Here is a 16,673-nt window from a genome sequence, read left to right as displayed (position 1 = left end):
CTCATCAGTCCTTTGATGCCCATTGCACTTGTGGCTTGCTGATGTGAAGTTTTGGTCTATTGAGGGGGGGTAGAGGTAGAGGGGAGATACAGAATATGTGGGATGCTTCCAGTACCAACACCCTCTCTGCTAACGTCCCTATCAGATCAGCTGATTCTTCATAAAACCCAAGCCACAACTACCCTCACCCACCAGCTTGCATTGAAGAAGCGGGTCGATTAGACCATTTGATGCACATCAGTGGAAAGGGAGGGGAAGGGGCGTCTTTGCAGACAAAGCTGCCCAGTGAACAAGTAAGAGAGGTGGGTTTGGGGGGGGAGTGAAAGGGGGGCGGAGGCTTCATTTCCCCATCTATTCCTCCCTCTTGTGCCAGGGAGGGGAGAGGAGGGATACAGCAGAAAGAGGGAGGGTGTGATGTGTGCATAAGGGGGGGCACTAATCCTGCCAGCCATTTGCCCACCCCACCCGCTTCTGCCAACTGCTGGACACAGCCAGGATCCCAGGTAGGAGAAAAGACACCCTGCCTTGGTCCATCTTCCCCCAAATCCCTCTTTATCTATTTGTCTTTAAACTGTAGATAACGGTGCTGCGGCAAGCGGGCGGGGGAAAGCAAGGGGACCGAAGTAAGCAGGCAGGGATGGGTGTGAACGGGAAAAAGGATGCGGGGTGGGGGATAAGTGCTTTTTCATAGTGATGGCAATGGAGAAGGGGCTGAAAGATAGGGGGCTCCTCGTAGGGCATCTGGTGGTTGGGATGTATGGGTGGGAAGTGAGGGCGGGGCAGTAGGGAGTAGTAGGTGGGAGGGAGGACGGACGGGAGTGAATATGTAGGGTGCCCTGTAGCCCATCTCCGGCTGGGTTGGTGTCATCTATGGGCACAGAAGTGGGGAATAAAAGGTAATGGGGAGGGAAATGTGCAGCCCATCAAAAGGTGGGGAGCAGTGGGTTGTGTGGTGGAAGGAGGTGAAACCTGGGTGGTGGCTTGGGGAAGACACTGGAGGGGGCCTCGGTCGGTTGGGGGTTGATATAATGGATTGAATAGTTGGAGGGGCTTGTGCAGGGAGGTGGATCTGGGGGCTTGCAGGAGAGGGGAGCCATGAGCGGGCGTGCTGAAGAAGAGGGTGAGTGGGAGAAGCACGGTAATAGTTATGCTCAGAAATGGGTGTGGAGGGAGGGAGAAAGGGGTGTGAGTGGAGTTGAAAAGAAATTGAGGGAACAGAAAAGGTGTGGGGGTGTCGTGGGTGTTTCTGGGGAGTTGAAACAAAAAGAGGGTGAGGGGAAGGGGGAGGGCAGGTGCGGTGAGTAACTGCTCAACTACCATGTGATACACTCTTTCCTGGGAATGAACTCAACTGGTCTGACTTCTGAGTAGACCTGCATGGGATTTCACCACAAGTCTTTGAAAGGGGCTGTAGTGGGAAAGGGGGCAGGGAATGGCTGGTGGCAGGCTAAAGGGGGTCCTTCAAGCGTATGAGGGGATATTTCCGAGTGGGAGAGTGTGTTGGGAGGGTCACAAGGAAGGAGGTGTGGATACATGGATGTGAGGACGAGTAGATAAATAAGGGCAGAAGACGAGTTTTTCTGGGGGAGGGGCGGAAGGCTTACAAACAGAGTTAGGAAAGGGTTGTAAGGAGCTGTCCCTGGTAGGAGAAGGCGGTGGAGTCGGGGAAGCAGAAGGTTCTGAAGTAGGGAGTGAAGTCGATGGGAGGATGAGCGAAAGATCGGGGCTGCATACACACCATACATTTAAAGCACCCCCACCAAAAAATAACACCCGGAACTGTAGTTTACCCCCTCACAGAACTACGTTTCCCAGCACCCTTAACAAAACTACGGTTCCCAGAATTCGGGTTGAGGGAAACGTGCTTTAAATGTATGGTGTGTATGCAGCCTGGGAAGAAGTGAGGTAAACAGGTAAGGAGCGAAGAATTTGTGGAAGCAAGTTTCAACCAGGAGTAGGGTGGAGGAGAGAAAGGGGAGTAACCGAGGGAGGAGGTTTAGGAGATGGTGATGGCGGGAAGGTGATGTGGGATGGATACTATGAACAAGAAAATGTCATGGTACAGGAGGAAGAGGGGAACTATGTGGGCCATGGAAGGAGTGTGGAAGCAGCCGAAAAAAAGAGAGGGAGGAATGGTTGTGGGTGGCTATAAAAGGATACGTGAAGGAGGGGAAAGGCAAAGTTGGGTTAGCCAATTGGGCGTGGTTTTAGACATTGAGCTGAGCATGGGGCGGGCCAGAGCGAGGAAATGCTGTCTATGTGTAGCATGGGGCACATTCACACATGGCATCCTGTGTCCCAGGCCAGGTGGTTTCTCTGAGAAAGGAAATCCGTTCCAAAATTCTCAAGTACTAACTCTGTGCCCCATGGCCCCAGCAACGGCTCAAGCTCCCTCCTTCCCAGCTGGAGCTCAAATGAAACTTACATGATTTTATAACACTTGCATAACTAAATGTAAGATCATTCCCATTTTGTTTGATAGAAATACATACCAGAAGTCCATCTGCTCTCCCTAACCCTCCTAAGAGGTCTTTTTGCAGGCGCATATTTGCAGCTTGCAGCAAGCTTAACGTGGCTGCTTGTAGAGGCTGAACTGATGAGAGGCAAAGCACACAGATTTACCCTAAGTTAAAGGGCAGGGAGAGTCTGAATCAGCACTATGCTGTGTATGTTTCCCATTTCTTCTTATAAGAAAAAATACTTAGCAGGGGTGTGTGTGAGAGAGTGTTGACCATCATGTCTGTCAGTATGATATCAATGGTGCATGACTTCAACGGATGAGGAAATCAGCCTTCCCACATAGGGCATCTGTTTGAGTTACGGCAGTTGGTTGCCAGGATCAGTAATTCGGCTGGAATTGTTGGGGATGTCAAACACAGAGACAGATTGGTCAGGCTAATTGGAGGTGTCAGGCAAAGAGACAAGTGTTGGCCCGGGATTTATTGTTGTGGTCACATCTGCTATGTGGTGTGCAATCAGAATGCATGCAGAGTATATGAAAGTGTGAGGAGAAAGGGAATGGGTTAAGAATCCGCATCCATTGTTTTAGAGTTTGTCATAAACTCAGTTTGTGCACATCAGGTGTTAGGTTACAGTTAATATCAGTGTTGGGGGTGTGTGTGCATGCGTGAGTGTGTCTAAATCACACAAAGTGATTCACATGTTAGTCTTGTCTGTGTGCCTGCTAAATAGAGAAATCATGGGGGTGACAGTTGCACTATGTGGGACAATGAGGGGCAGCATGTCAAGCACATCTGTGTTTGTCATGTGCAGGTGTTCCATGTCTGGGTGGGGGTCCCACAGGATTTGGATGGCGGTGTAAGTCTCAGTCAGATAATCTGTTGTGGCATCCATGGGCCAGCCAGCATCTTAATCATAGCATCTATGTATCATTCGGAGAGCCAGTGTGGCGTAGTGGTTGGACTACGACCTGGGAGACCACGGTTCAAATCCCCACACAGCCATGTCAACTTGAAGGCAGTACATTTACATTTATGTATCAGTCAAATAGTATGTCAGTCAAAAAGTAGGAGTGTGGTAGCTAGTAACCAGTACATAATTTCAATTGTTGTAGCACTTTATAAAATGTATTGATTACTTCTTACATTTCTGGATCACCTTTTCCTCCAAGGAGCTCAAGCTGTACATGGCTCTCCCCGCTCCCCATTTTATCCTCACAACAACTTTGTGAGGTAGATTAAGCTGACAGATGGTGACAGGCTCAAGGTCACCCAGTGAGCTTCATGGCTGAGTGGGGATTAAAACCTTGGTCTCCCAGGTCCTGGTCCAACATTCTAACCACTATGCCACACTGGCCATCCCTTTAATAGCCATTCCATTAAAACCAGTCCTGCTACTCTTTCCAGACAAGTGTATATATGTGTGTATGGGAAATCACAGAAGACAAAGCAGCTTTGGAGGATGCCATGGTGGCCACCAGGTTGTAGGCAGCGAAGCATCAACAGAACCTCCTGCATCCTTGAGAGATGAATCCCTAACCTACTTATGCCTCTGCAGAAGAACTCTGAATTTCCCTTGGTTGTTGCTTCTCTCCAAATGCTGTTTTATGTTTTCCATTCCTTTCAATTGAGCTTGGGCAGGAGACCATCCCAGTGGACTGTGCTCTGAAGTCTGAGCATAATCAAGCCAAAGCCTGGCTAAAAAAATTATGGACATTGACCTAGGAGAGATATTTTCATTTAAGTCACCAGGATTTGCTTCTGAGCAAATGCAATTAGGATCAGTCCCATTGATATCCACAGGAAAATTAATGCAGTATGCTGGTTGGGAATGAGAAACTCCTGGCCCCTAGACCAGATACAGCCCATAGAGCCCACACCTCGCCTCTTCAGCCCCCCAATGTGATTTGGTGTTCTTCACAGAAAATCAGTTTTCTTCCCTCCAGTCTTTTCTCTCTGCCAGATCTACACCAACTCCCTCCAGCTTCTCTCTCTCTTCTAACAGTGATCCACACCCCTGCACACAACTGATCATACTTCCCAAAAATATGTTGCCTCTGCATGCACTTTTACACTTGTGCCCAGGCCAATTGCCTCAGTTCTTCAAGAGGTAGGAAAAGAAGACAATGCTTGAGGTTGGTCAGTTCTCACCCTGGAGTTTCTTGGCGAAGGCTGTGATAGGAAGAGATTTAAGATGGAGAGTAGTGATAACTAGATCAAGCAAGGTGAAACAAGACCTAGGAAAGAGTCTGAAATAAGAATTATGCCCGCAGAATTTTAATTTCTCCTCTGTGGAATCAATGAGTTTAAGATTATTCAATATAGCTTCTACCCGCTTCTGCCCTCCCCAGTTCAATTTGGTGTGCACAGATCTTGTATTTGGTGAGAGCCTGCTTCTGTTTTGCCAAACTCACTGTGATGAAAGACCTCTTGGCATCTGCCAATATTCAACAGCTTCTGGTTCTGCAACACAATATAATTTCTACTATTTTTCTCTCCTTGGATCGGATGTGAACTCTCATTATCATTTCCAATTCCTGGTCATCGGATGCAAGATATTTTTTACACTGGATATTTTGGGGCTGCACATGTGCATGTTGTCTTGACTTGCTGACTTGGTGTCATCTGACTTTGTGAGTTCTTGGGCACAGTCTGAAGGCCACCATACTGAACGAAGCTAAGCAAGTCCAGGTCTGGTCAGTGTCTGGCTGGGGGATATACACAATTTTGAATTCAGTTATGGAAGAAACGCCAGTTAGAAATGTAACTAATAGTGCATGCACTTTCACACTATCATATGGAACTTTGTGGCTTTTGCTAATGCCATCCAGTTAACAGTTCTACATATGATGAGAGACTGCTTTAGTGTTACACAGCTAGATTCACTGCAGCACTTGCCTTAGCAGTGTCCACTCCCAACAGACCACAGGATGCCAACTAGGAAATACTATTATTTATTTATGTTATGTCTGTCTACCACTGTTCATAAAACAACAACAAATGCACAGCGGTTCACAATGTTAATCACAAAAACTGTGCACCAACAATAAAGCAAACCATCAATTGTGACTGATAAACAAACAAGTACCACAGCAATATAAGCAGGAACCAAGCAAATAAGCAAAATATGACAAACAATTGATTTCTAAAGCCTTTCTGAAAAATTAAAGTTTGAATTCACTTTTAGAAGGATAGCAGGGGAGAGGCTGTATGCACCTGTCTTAGAAAGATTTTCCAGAGCATTAGAGCTGCCACTGTGAAGACCCTGCTCCTATTGGAAGTGAATCTATCCTCTCCATATCACGGAGTCTGCAGCAGGGCCTCTGAAGATCTTAAGATCTCATTGGAAGATTTAAGTGCCTACTGTATTTATACATCAGATAATTAGGACTTTAGCCCTCTAGGACCTGAACTAGGGCAGAAGTCTCAAAATCGGTGAAATTTAAGAAAAGCAGTCTGCACCCATTAACAGGTGGGCTGCTGCATTCTGCACCAGCGGAAGTTCTCAAATAGTCTTCAGAGACAGTCCCATGTAGAGTGCTTCACAGTAGTCTCATCTGGAAGTCACCAAAGCATTAATGACAGTGGCTTGATCGCCCAGTGGCAGGTATAGCTGGCATATCAGCCAAAGCTCAGTTTTCATGTCAACTTGCTCACACTGATACAAGGCCGGTTCATACATTGCATTTTTGCCATGTTAAATAAATATCTTAAGCATACTCCTTAAAATGTAAAGAATGGATGCAACAAACACCTGTTTGCAAATTTCTATGTATTATACAGGTACATTTGTTGGGGAGCTATGATTGGCTGTAGGACCCTGTCACATTGCCAGTTTAGAGTGTGTAGCTCACTGGACTGTCAGTTTTATGCCTGTTGTTTCCAGAGAATCAAAGGTAGTCCCAAATATTTCAGTTTGTACTTAACCCTTCTCACAATTCCTACACTGTTAAATTCTTTGGTGAGAGGATGCCTTTAGTTTTATGCATGCCATTGATAAGAATTGTGTAAAAAAAGTGGACTAATGTTTGTAGCAACCTTATTGATTTAGATTTTGGACATTTATTTATTGGTTGGATTCAGTCTGTACATCCTAATGTCAGCTTCAAGATGACAGTTCCTGGTTTTGTTTCAAGAGAAAAGTCTGTAGCACTGGTATTAGGAGTACCATTAAAGAAAGGCAGGGACACTCCCACATAACTGAGTGATTTAACTGCTCTCTAGCCCACTCGTTGGTTCTGTACACCAAGTAGCTTGGGTTAAACAATTAGATAGAGCTATGTACTAAGTGTGCTTGCCACAGATACGAATCCCTTTACATTCAAAAATTAACAGTGGTCAAGGGAGGATGCATGAGTCTTTATCCTCTGTGGCTAAACACTGTTGTAGTTACTGTGAAGTATAAAAGAAGAAAATAATCACAACACATATTCTTAAAGTATTTTTTTACTTAATAATTTCCTTTATTTTATGCATGCCTTTAAAAATATGTGCATATGTGTGGTTTGTTTTTGCTATTTAACTGAATATATCCAAGAATCAGCCTTTGTACATTGTTTTGTCTCCCAACTACTTAAATCTTTCCCACCCTCACTAATACACAACTGAAATCAGAAACGTCATCTTTAGTTGATGTTCATGCTTAATGTTATTCCTTGAAAGTTATTTGGCAAGACTAAGCTCTTTGTTAAGCATCCCTCAAACTCCACTTCTAAGGACATAAAAGGTGAATCTGAAATTTGAATTTCCGTCAGACTGCAAACTGGGCAAAATTTAATTTCAGTGCTAATATAATGACAATCTACAGAGGAGGTCCTGTTGACAAATACCAGTCTGCAGATGTCCAGGACACAGTAGTGCATAGAAGGGCTTTTTCGTGGTGGCCCCTTCCTTGTGTAAAATGATATCCCCCTGGAGATCAGGCAGACACCAACTGTTGGGTACTTCTGCTGGCAGTTAAAAGCGCATCTCTTCCTCAGCACTTTTCCTGACTGTCAGTACTGGCTACTGTAACTGATACTTATGTTTTACTATTGGTTTAGTGATATGGATTTTATTGTCACATGTTGTTTTATTGTTCTGTATATTGCTTTGGAATTTCTTTGAAATGAAAGGCAGTTTATAAATGATTTTCATAAATAATTTCTCAGTCAGTCTTGTAGATCATGATGGGGCAAAATAGTAAAGGATCTATGTTGTCTCAAAAGATAATGGGCTGTTCAGACAGTAACTGAAGGGCTGTATGAGTCACTTAGAATGGCAATATCAGGTTGTGTTGGTTGGAAAGAGTGTAAGTTAATGATGATGATGGTGTGTGTTTGTGTGACAGGGCCAGCAGTATCATAAGGCAGAGAAAGGCAACTGCCTCAGTTGGCAAATGCTAGGGAGGTGGGAAGAGGAATCGGTCTTTGGCTGTTTTTTCTGATCCCCCCCAGCCATTCCTCTGTTAGAGGATAGAACTATGTATGCCACACAGCATGTTATACGCCCCACTAAACTAGCCTGCTGCCTCAGGTGTGAGTCCCATTGCCAGCGTTGAAGTAAGATCCAGTCCAATTGGCTTCCTCATGAGGAATGCCCTCTTATCTTTTGCCTTAGGCAGCAAAATGTCTTTGGGTGGCCTTGTTGGGTGACAGGAAAGTAGCCCCACCTGGGAGGGTGCCACCCATACCCTGTTTAGTAGTTACTTCTGTCCGGCCATCCATCCAGCCATCCATCCATCCATCCATCCATCCATCCGTCCGTCCGTCCGTCCATCCATCCATCCATCCAAAGGTGAAAACCTTTTTATATTCCCAGGCATTTTAATTCGTTTTATTATATGTATTGTTGTATTTTGCTGCTGTTTGATTATTTTTGTTTACCTTTGTTGGCTTGATTTTATTGTATTATTGTATTTATATATTCCTGACTGTTTTATTTTATGTACACCGCCCAGAGAGCCCTTGGGCTTAGGGCGGTATATAAATTAAATTAAATAAATAAATAAATAAATAAAAGTGCTCAAGATTGTAAAAGAGAATAAACAAATAAAACTATCCCAAAATCTTTCATGTGGGAAGAGCTGCCTATTGCTATTCAGTAGGAAGGGAAAGATACTCTGTACAAATTTGGAGGCATTCTGTTAACCTTTATAATATTGATTATATATTATAAAACAATCATCATATTAGAGAAACATATACAAAAGCCGACAATTGCTCTATAAATAGCATCCATTATGTGACATTGTCATTCTTTATATAGGCGCTATCAAAATAAATTGAAACCATTCATAAGGTCTTGCATCATTGCTGAATTTATAATTTCATAACATAAGAAAAGCCATTCATTTTTATTTTTTTTGCAAACTGAGTATCATACATTTAGTTGTCTTCGGTATATAAATAATACATAATCATTATCACATTTTATTTATTTTTTACTGTCATTATCACAGCTGGGTCTCATATCTTGTAAAACCAATCAGATAGAAGAGAGGCAATGCTCTTTTCTCTCCATAGGAAGCTGTCACAGTTTTTGCAATGGTTAATAAGTTGGTCATCATTTTCACATCCGTCTGATCCACACATCGCTTTAGACCAAGGTTGGGGAAATCTATCACACTCCAACCTTGTACGGCACTCTAGCATGGCCAAGGATGAGGAGAACTGGAGTCCAACGACATACGAAGGGCTTGAACAGTTCAAGAGGATTTTGCAAGCGGACAGGGTTCTCTGGGAACTTGTACCCTGTGTTCTGAGAAGCACTGGTCCTTATTGCTTCACATGGTCCTAGCTTGAATCTTGGCCTGCAAAATTGGTTCTGTGGCTCAGATTCTACACAGTTATGAGGCAGGGAAGAGCTGGCTGGTTCTCCACAGTGAACACCCCCCTCCTCTAATTCTCCAGGTAGCCTCCTGTCATGTCGGACGATGCTGAGAAGAACGAGGCTCCCCCAGAACAGGAGCAACAAGGGAAGGAGAAGGAGGAGGAGCAGGGAAATCCTGAGGAACATGACCAGGTGGAGGGGAAGCTGCAGGAGCAGCCACAGCCACAGTCCCCACCTCAGAGCCCCCCAGCAGCACCAGAGGCCCCCGCATCGCCTGTGATGGTGACGGTGACAATTGAGGAGGAGACTGTGGGGGGACCGCAGGAGAATGGGGATCCCCCAGGGCTGAGGGCTGGCTCAGCTGAGGAGCTAGGGACCACCACAGCCCCACCCAGTAGCCCCCCAGCGCGTTCCAAATCAGCCTCGTTGAATGACCTGAAGCCCCAGAACAGTGTCAATGGTGACCCACGGGCTGTCATGAGGAGCAGTTTGTCTGGGTCTCAGGTACACTTAGCGGGATCGGCAGGATCTCCGCGGGCCAGCCTGAGCCGGCAGGCCTCAACCATAGCATCAGCAGCTGGTGAAGCTGGGGAGAAACCCAAAGACTACATATTCATTGCTGCCCTCTCCTGTTTCTGCCCTATTTGGCCCATCAACATTGTTGCCTTTGTGTACTCTGTCATGGTAAGTGCAAAGGGAGTGGCTGCCAGGGGTTGTGAAAACTATGAGAGCCACCAGTTGCTTTGATACACACACACAGACCACATAAATGCTTCTTTGTTGCATTTGTTTTGATTTTTCCTTCTTCAATTTGTCCCTTGAGGTTTCAGGTCAGGGGTGGGGAACGTTCTGAGCTCAGAGGGCCAGATCTTTATCTCTCCTACCACTACCACCACCCTGCAGGCCAACTTTGACCGTTGGATGTGGTCATCCAACTGTCAACAAATGAATGTCATGGTGACTGACAGGTGGGGGTCCAGGCCATCTGTCAAAGTTGGCGTGAGGGGTGTGGGGAGGACTCTGATTCTTCCCTGGGCTGGAGGTTCCTCACCCGTGTTCAAGGTCAATCTTCTCTGCTGGTTTCTTTTGGGGTTTGGTTTTTTTTTGCATGCTTGCCACTTTCATGAGGGAACAGAGCAGCAGCAAAGGAAGAAATATACCCTACTTATGGACAAGTGGCCCAGCCTGCTTCTTAAACCCTCAGGGTGAAGCACCTCCTTGCAGGTAGCTCTACCCACATGGAAAGGCAGTCTGGAGCACCTCCTCGAATGCTGACCAACCTACTTGAAGATTTTCTTTATGGCACACATTTTGTAAAACCTATTAGATAGTTTAAAATTTATTTGGCAGCTCATGCCAGCAGACCACACAAATCAATTTTGGGTACTCATTCCCACCCTATGAGCCTTTTGCTGTGAAATCCTTTGCATGTCTACTCAGAAGTAAATCCCACTGAGTTCAATGAGATTTACTTCTAGGTAAGTATGTGTAGGACTGCAGCCTTAAATAATTGTGCCTAGTTTCCTTCTGTCTTGCGCTCCCATTAGAAAGCTCAGAGTAGCTAACATATGGGCCTTAGAGCGGTCTTCTATCCAAGCAGAGACCAGGATCACAGCAGTGTAGCTTTGCCATTGCCATAGCATTAGATGCCTCCAAACCACATGAACTGATGCAGCTGCCTTATATATGACTGGTCCATCTAGCGACTGTCCCTTTTGACTTGTAGCAGCTTTCCAGGTGCTTAGACAGAGATCCTGCCCAGCTCCTGCTACCTGAGACTCCTTCCACTGAAGATGCTGAGGACTGAGCCTGCAGCCTTGAGAAGGACACCAAGCATGCAGTTCCCCCTCCTCAGCTACCAGGGTACAGGCCCAATGCCAGCAGTTAGCCAGGCTGAACAGTGGCTGAGGGCTCCAGGAGCTCAGAAGGGCCCCTCTCTGACCTGACCCAGCTCTGCCACCACTCACTGCCCTCCCCACCAGTCCCCTGGATGGCTGTTTTAGTGTTCCCCTATTGCAGCCTTTCCCAACCAGTGTGCCTCCAGATGTTGTTGGACCACAACTCCCATCGTCCTGACCATTGACAATGCTGGCTGAGGCTGATGGGAGTTGTGGTCCAACAACATCTGGAGGCACACTGGTTGGGAAAGGCTGCCCTATTGTTTTACCCAAAAAGCAATGCCCTCAATCTATAGATCTATGAAATCTATAGCATAGGGTAGTGAGGGGTGTTGTAGCGGGGAAAAAAATACTGCACAACTGCATTGGGGCGGGGTGTGTGAATGTTGTGGGGTGGCACTAGTGGCACTGTGCTGAGGGCCCCCTGAAGTCTGGCCCTGCCTGGTTATGCTAGTGTTCTTCTGACAGTGTTGGAGAGTATATGTTTTAATTTCTCTTTCTATTCTCCCTGTTCTTCCTTTTTAAACGGTTGCTATCCATGTAAGTATACTAGGACAATTACCTGACCCTTGCTTTTCTTTTTCTTTTTACTTCCTTGTCAGTCCCGTAACAGCTTCCAGCAGGGAGACATTGATGGGGCCCGGCGGCTGGGACGGGTCGCAAAACTGCTGAGCATTGTGGCATTGGTCGGGGGGGTGCTCATAATTGTAGCCTCTTGTGCCATCAACTTTGGAGGTGAGTATCCAGGAAGTCAGAGGTGGACGAGACTTTCAGAGTCTTATTTAACCATAAATATCTCATCCTTTGAGTTCAGATCCCGTTGCTCAGACTTCTGCTCCAGCACAGAGAAATTTGAATGATTTAATTTCAGAATGTTTGTTCTTTGAAAAAGTAACATATGAGACCAATTCTATGTGGTTAGAGCAGGGCTTAGCAGTTAGTACAAAGTATGACGGGATACAGTGGGCCTAGAGGTGGAGCCCCTCATGGAGGATGGTGCCTCTCTGAAAGGAACATGACTGTCATTGCTCATTTGGATACGTTCCATCTGACAGCATATTTGGGTTGGAAACTGATGACTGCATGACTCTGAAAGGACCTGGGAGCTGTGGGGCACACGCAGGTGATAATCATATGTTTTTAAAAGCCAGTACCTGCCACAGCAGTCAACAGTCAGCCATATGCCAAAAGGGGCAATTTCTAGACAAGCAGCCCCTTTATATAATTCTAAAAAGGGTTACCCTCTCTGAGCTCATGGAACATAGAAAGCTGCCTTATACCGAGTCGGGGGGGGGGAGAGTGAGGGAAGGGAGGGGAAGCCCCAAGATGCCGGAAGGAGATGAACGCAGATGATAAAATTCCAGTTGAATTTATTGGAAAAATAATGAGCCCAACGCGTTTCGGCCACACAAAACTCGGCCTTCATCAGGGGCTAAAATGAATAAACATAAAGATCTGATCAGTAATATATCCGTATCAAATTGCTACGTACAATGTACAACCAAACCATAAACAGGAAAAGGAACAAACTGGATACTCACGTACCGAACGTGGAATCTGTATACATTTTAGCCCCTGACGAAGGCTGAGTTTTGTGTGGCTGAAACGCGTTGGGCTTATTATTTTTTCAATAAATTCAATTGGAATTTTATCATCTGCGTTCCTCTCCTTCCGGCATCTTGGGGCTTCTATACTTTTCTATGTAGCCCAGTATTGTTTGCACTGATTGGCAATGACTCTCCAGAGTTTCAGACTGGGGACATTCCCAGCCATAGTTGGAGATGCTGGGGACTGAATCTGGGACCTTCTGCATGCAAAGCATATGTTTACTACTGAGCTATGGCCCTTCCCCAATGGAAGAGGGCTGCTTAAGTAAGAGGAAGCTGCTCCAAAATGGCTGTCCTTGCGTCAGTCTCAATTGTCTTGTCTTCAGAGAGGCCAGTGAGCCTCTCGATAGATAATAGATATATATGCACACAGATATAATTCAGGAGCTGAGCTATGCCAGTTATGAATTATTTATTTATTATTTATTAATTTTTTGTATTTATATACCACCCCATAGCCAAAGCTCTCTGGGGGGTTTACAGTACCTAAAAACACATATACAAATTTAACACATATCTTTTAAAAACAATTTAAAACACAATTTAAACATTTAAAACAATTTAAAAACACATGCTAAAATGCCTGGGAGAAAAGGAAAGTCTTGACCTGGCGCCGAAAAGATAACAGTGATGGCACCAGGCGCACCTTGTCAGGGAGATCATTCCATAATTTGGGGGCCACCACTGAGAAGGCCCTCTCCCTTGTTGCCACCCTCCCAGTTTCCTTCGGAGTAGGCACCCAGAGGAGGGCGTTAGATGTTGAGCTTAGTGCTACAGGTTTGTTCGTATCGGGAGAGGTGTTCCCTCAGGTATTGTGGTCCCACGCCGTGTAAGGCTTTATAGGTTAAAACCAGCACCTTGAATCGAGCTCGGAAACATACAGGCAGCCAATGCAAGCGGGCCAGAATCGGTTTTATATGTTCGGACTGTCTGGTCCCTGTTACCAATCTGGCTGCTGCATTTTGCACAAGCTGCAGTTTCCGAACCGTCTTCAAAGGCAGCCCCACGTAGAGTGCATTGCAGTAATCTAACTTATGTAGCCAAACAAGGGCTCCTGTGAAAAAGGGGGAAGTATCAGAGTACTTGGAGAACCCCAAGTTTTGCAGAAGTAGAAAAATATATTTAGAAGAAAAACCCACCAAGGGACAACCCCCTCCCCCCAAAAAAGCTCAAGGAGGACTAACCATGCTAATTCTGGGGGTCTGTGGAGGGAAAACCGGGGGGGGGTATGGAATGGAGTAACCTAAAAGAAAGCAGGGCTGGCTGGCACATTGAATATATGGAGCTCTCCACACTGCATCATTTTATTGCAGGCCCCACTTGTACCTCCTGTTAGTAGTACTCAAGTAGCGTGGAACGGACTATGTCTGTGGGGAAACCAAAACAAACAAGCAAAGGAACTGCCTCTCCTACCCCTCCGACATATTGCTGTATACTGTACTACAAAAGTATTTGGAGGGTTCAGGCAAAGCAAGTCAGGATTACTGTTATCTAAGGAGTGAGGCAATGTCTTATCTTCTTAAAGAGCTTTTCTTTTCCTCATAAAGTTGTCCCAAACACCTCCATCTTCTGCCTGTCTGGGGAAAATGCCAGCTGCTTCAAATGGTCAATTTTCCCTCTTTTGCTAGATGTTCAGCTTTCCTTGCTAGTTCTCCTCCCCTCAGAGATTTAACAGCAGCCCCCCTTCCTCAGCACAGCTGTTGTTTTTAATCCAAGTTATGACACATTACACCAGGAGCAGAGAACCTGTGGTCCTCCAGATGTTGCTGGACTGGAACTCCCATTATGCTTAACTATTGGCCAAGTTGGCCTGGGCTGATGGGAACTAGAGTCCCAACAACATCCGGATGGCCACCAGTTCCCCACCCCTTCATTACACAGTGCTTTTTGTAAGGATATGTTGGCTTCGGCCTTCAATCCTAACCTTGACCCTAATTCAGTGTAGTAGGCCATTTTTGTAACCAACAACTTCTCCTTGGAATGCTTTTTCATCTTTAACTCCCCCACTTCCTACTGCCAGCATAGGCTAAAGCAGGCAAAACAAAAAAGGAGAAAAGAAGTGCAACCCCCCCTTATCTTCCCCTGATGTTGACTCATCAACTTCCACATTCTGTTTCCCTAATGACCTGCTGAAATTCCCACAGATTCCAGTGGAAGCCAGGTGTGGGGAGGTTGAATTGGGCATATGTGAAAATGTTTTCCCCTCATGTTTGTTTCCAGATAGTAAAAAAATCCTTTTTCTGTTCTCCTTCCCTGTGTTCTTATTCCCCACCCCACCCCAAACCCCCTTGCCTGTTTTCCCCGCCCCTAAATCTCTCTCTTCCCCCCACCCCAGTGTTCCAGTGAAGGTGGCACTTGGCTGCCACTTCATCCCTAGCACCAAAATATCCATCTTTGGAGCTAGGAGCCAGCATGAGTACAGTACATCCATCCCATGTCCCCATCCATCTCTGAACCATGCAAAACAGGAGCACAAGAATGGAGACAGTAGAGAGAGAGAGGGGGGTGAAATTGAGAGAAACAACATCTTGTTATGCTTGTATGTGTCCCATCCTTCTAGGGATGTTAGCTAACCAAAAAAGGTAAAATGAAGGGGGGGGGCAAATCAGATGGTGGAGGGAAAAGAGGAAATAAGAATCCCTTTCCATGTTTTCTCTTTCCCCACCTGTCTCTCTCTCATTCTCCTTCCATCCATCCAGTCATCTATTCAACCAATGACCCATCTGCCCATCTTCCATCCACTGCCAAATTTCAACAGCAAATAAAACTCTTTCGATATTCCATGTTTACAATAATCTGCCGGAGAAAAGCTCTTTTTCCCCATCCCCTAGAAAGGAGGTGGGGAGCATGTTTACATGTTTGCTGGGAACAAATGGACAGAACCAGCGGCAGAAAGAGAAGAGACACTTCTTAGATCTCCTGCTCTCATCATGTTTACAAAGACAACAAGCAGGAATGAGCAGGAAAGGGACCAGAGCGTTGAATGTTTTGTAGGTAGGAGTTTGTAGTGAGTGAACTATTGCATCAGGAGATGTGCTAACAAGGAGGCTATGGCAACATGGATTTGGTTGCAAACCCATAAGGCGTAAAGGTTGGCTTATATAACCAAATCACCCAGCCAGTCAACAGGAAAGAGAATGACAGTGAGATTTATGTTATTGGCTGGAGGAAGGAATAAAATCAATGTCAAGGGAATGAATACAGCTTCCAGCAAAACAATTTTAACAAATGAGACTGGTGGAAGTTGAAGCGTAAAAGTGAGAATGTGGAAGAGGCAATGGAGGAGAAAGAATAACCTGAGGGCCCTGCAAAAAAGGGAACCGACTGGTAAGAATGGTGGTGCGTTTTCTGAAACGGATTACATTAACCCTCGAGTGAAATGAACAAGCACAACAGGAAGAATATGACAGTTCAAGAAGTTGAAGGAACTGCATACGAGCCAACAGAGGAAAGAAAAACCACCAGTCATGAAGGAATAAAACTGGCGCTGCTACATTTTTACATGAGACGGTTGTTGGAATTAATAAAACTGGGAACGATGGAGAACAGCATTAATGGGACATGTGCTAAAATGGCTCCCCCCCCCCCCAGAGGACCAGTTGTAGCTATTAGAGTAGGGCCAACAAGCTGTTGGGTTGCACAAGATTCTTCAACAGTTAGGGAAAAGGAAATCTGAACTGGACTGAAATGCAAGTAGAAAAAGCCAACATGTTAGCAGTTTCCAATGAGACAGCCTTTTTAGTCAACTGCAGAATAAACAACGAAAGAGTTCTGTGACACTTTAAAAAGTAACCATGTATTGTGACATAGGCTTTCATATACAGATGAATGAAGTGTTGACTTAAGTTTGCAGGCATATGTCATATGGTGGGGAGAGGAATGGTGAGAAATGAGGTCAC

The 16,673-nt window shown here is 45.4% G+C and overlaps 1 protein-coding gene across 1 annotated transcript; it reads left to right on the top strand.

Annotated features, from left to right (window-relative positions):
• Positions 1–223: 223 nt before the first annotated feature.
• Positions 224–15,120, top strand: PRRT2 (proline rich transmembrane protein 2). Its single transcript, XM_061591599.1, has 4 exons — positions 224–285; positions 9,350–9,953; positions 11,770–11,902; positions 15,110–15,120. Exons 2-4 carry the CDS (start codon positions 9,363–9,365, stop codon positions 15,118–15,120), a joined length of 735 nt encoding a protein of 244 aa, XP_061447583.1. The 5' UTR covers positions 224–285; positions 9,350–9,362.
• Positions 15,121–16,673: the final 1,553 nt, after the last annotated feature.

This window comes from Rhineura floridana, chromosome 11 (genome assembly GCF_030035675.1).
Source record: "Rhineura floridana isolate rRhiFlo1 chromosome 11, rRhiFlo1.hap2, whole genome shotgun sequence".
Classification (NCBI taxonomy): domain Eukaryota; kingdom Metazoa; phylum Chordata; class Lepidosauria; order Squamata; family Rhineuridae; genus Rhineura; species Rhineura floridana.
Note: the sequence above shows the minus strand (reverse complement) of the source record. Positions and strands in the feature narration are given on the sequence as shown.

What these genes read in the sequence shown, in the direction of transcription:
- PRRT2 (XM_061591599.1), top strand. Translation starts at nt 9,363, where the DNA reads ATGTCGGACGATGCTGAGAAGAACGAGGCTCCCCCAGAACAGGAGCAA. An exon ending in CCTTTGTGTACTCTGTCATG is followed by an intron (nt 9,954 to 11,769) that starts GTAAGTGCAAAG and finishes CTTCCTTGTCAG; the next exon opens with TCCCGTAACAGCTTCCAGCA.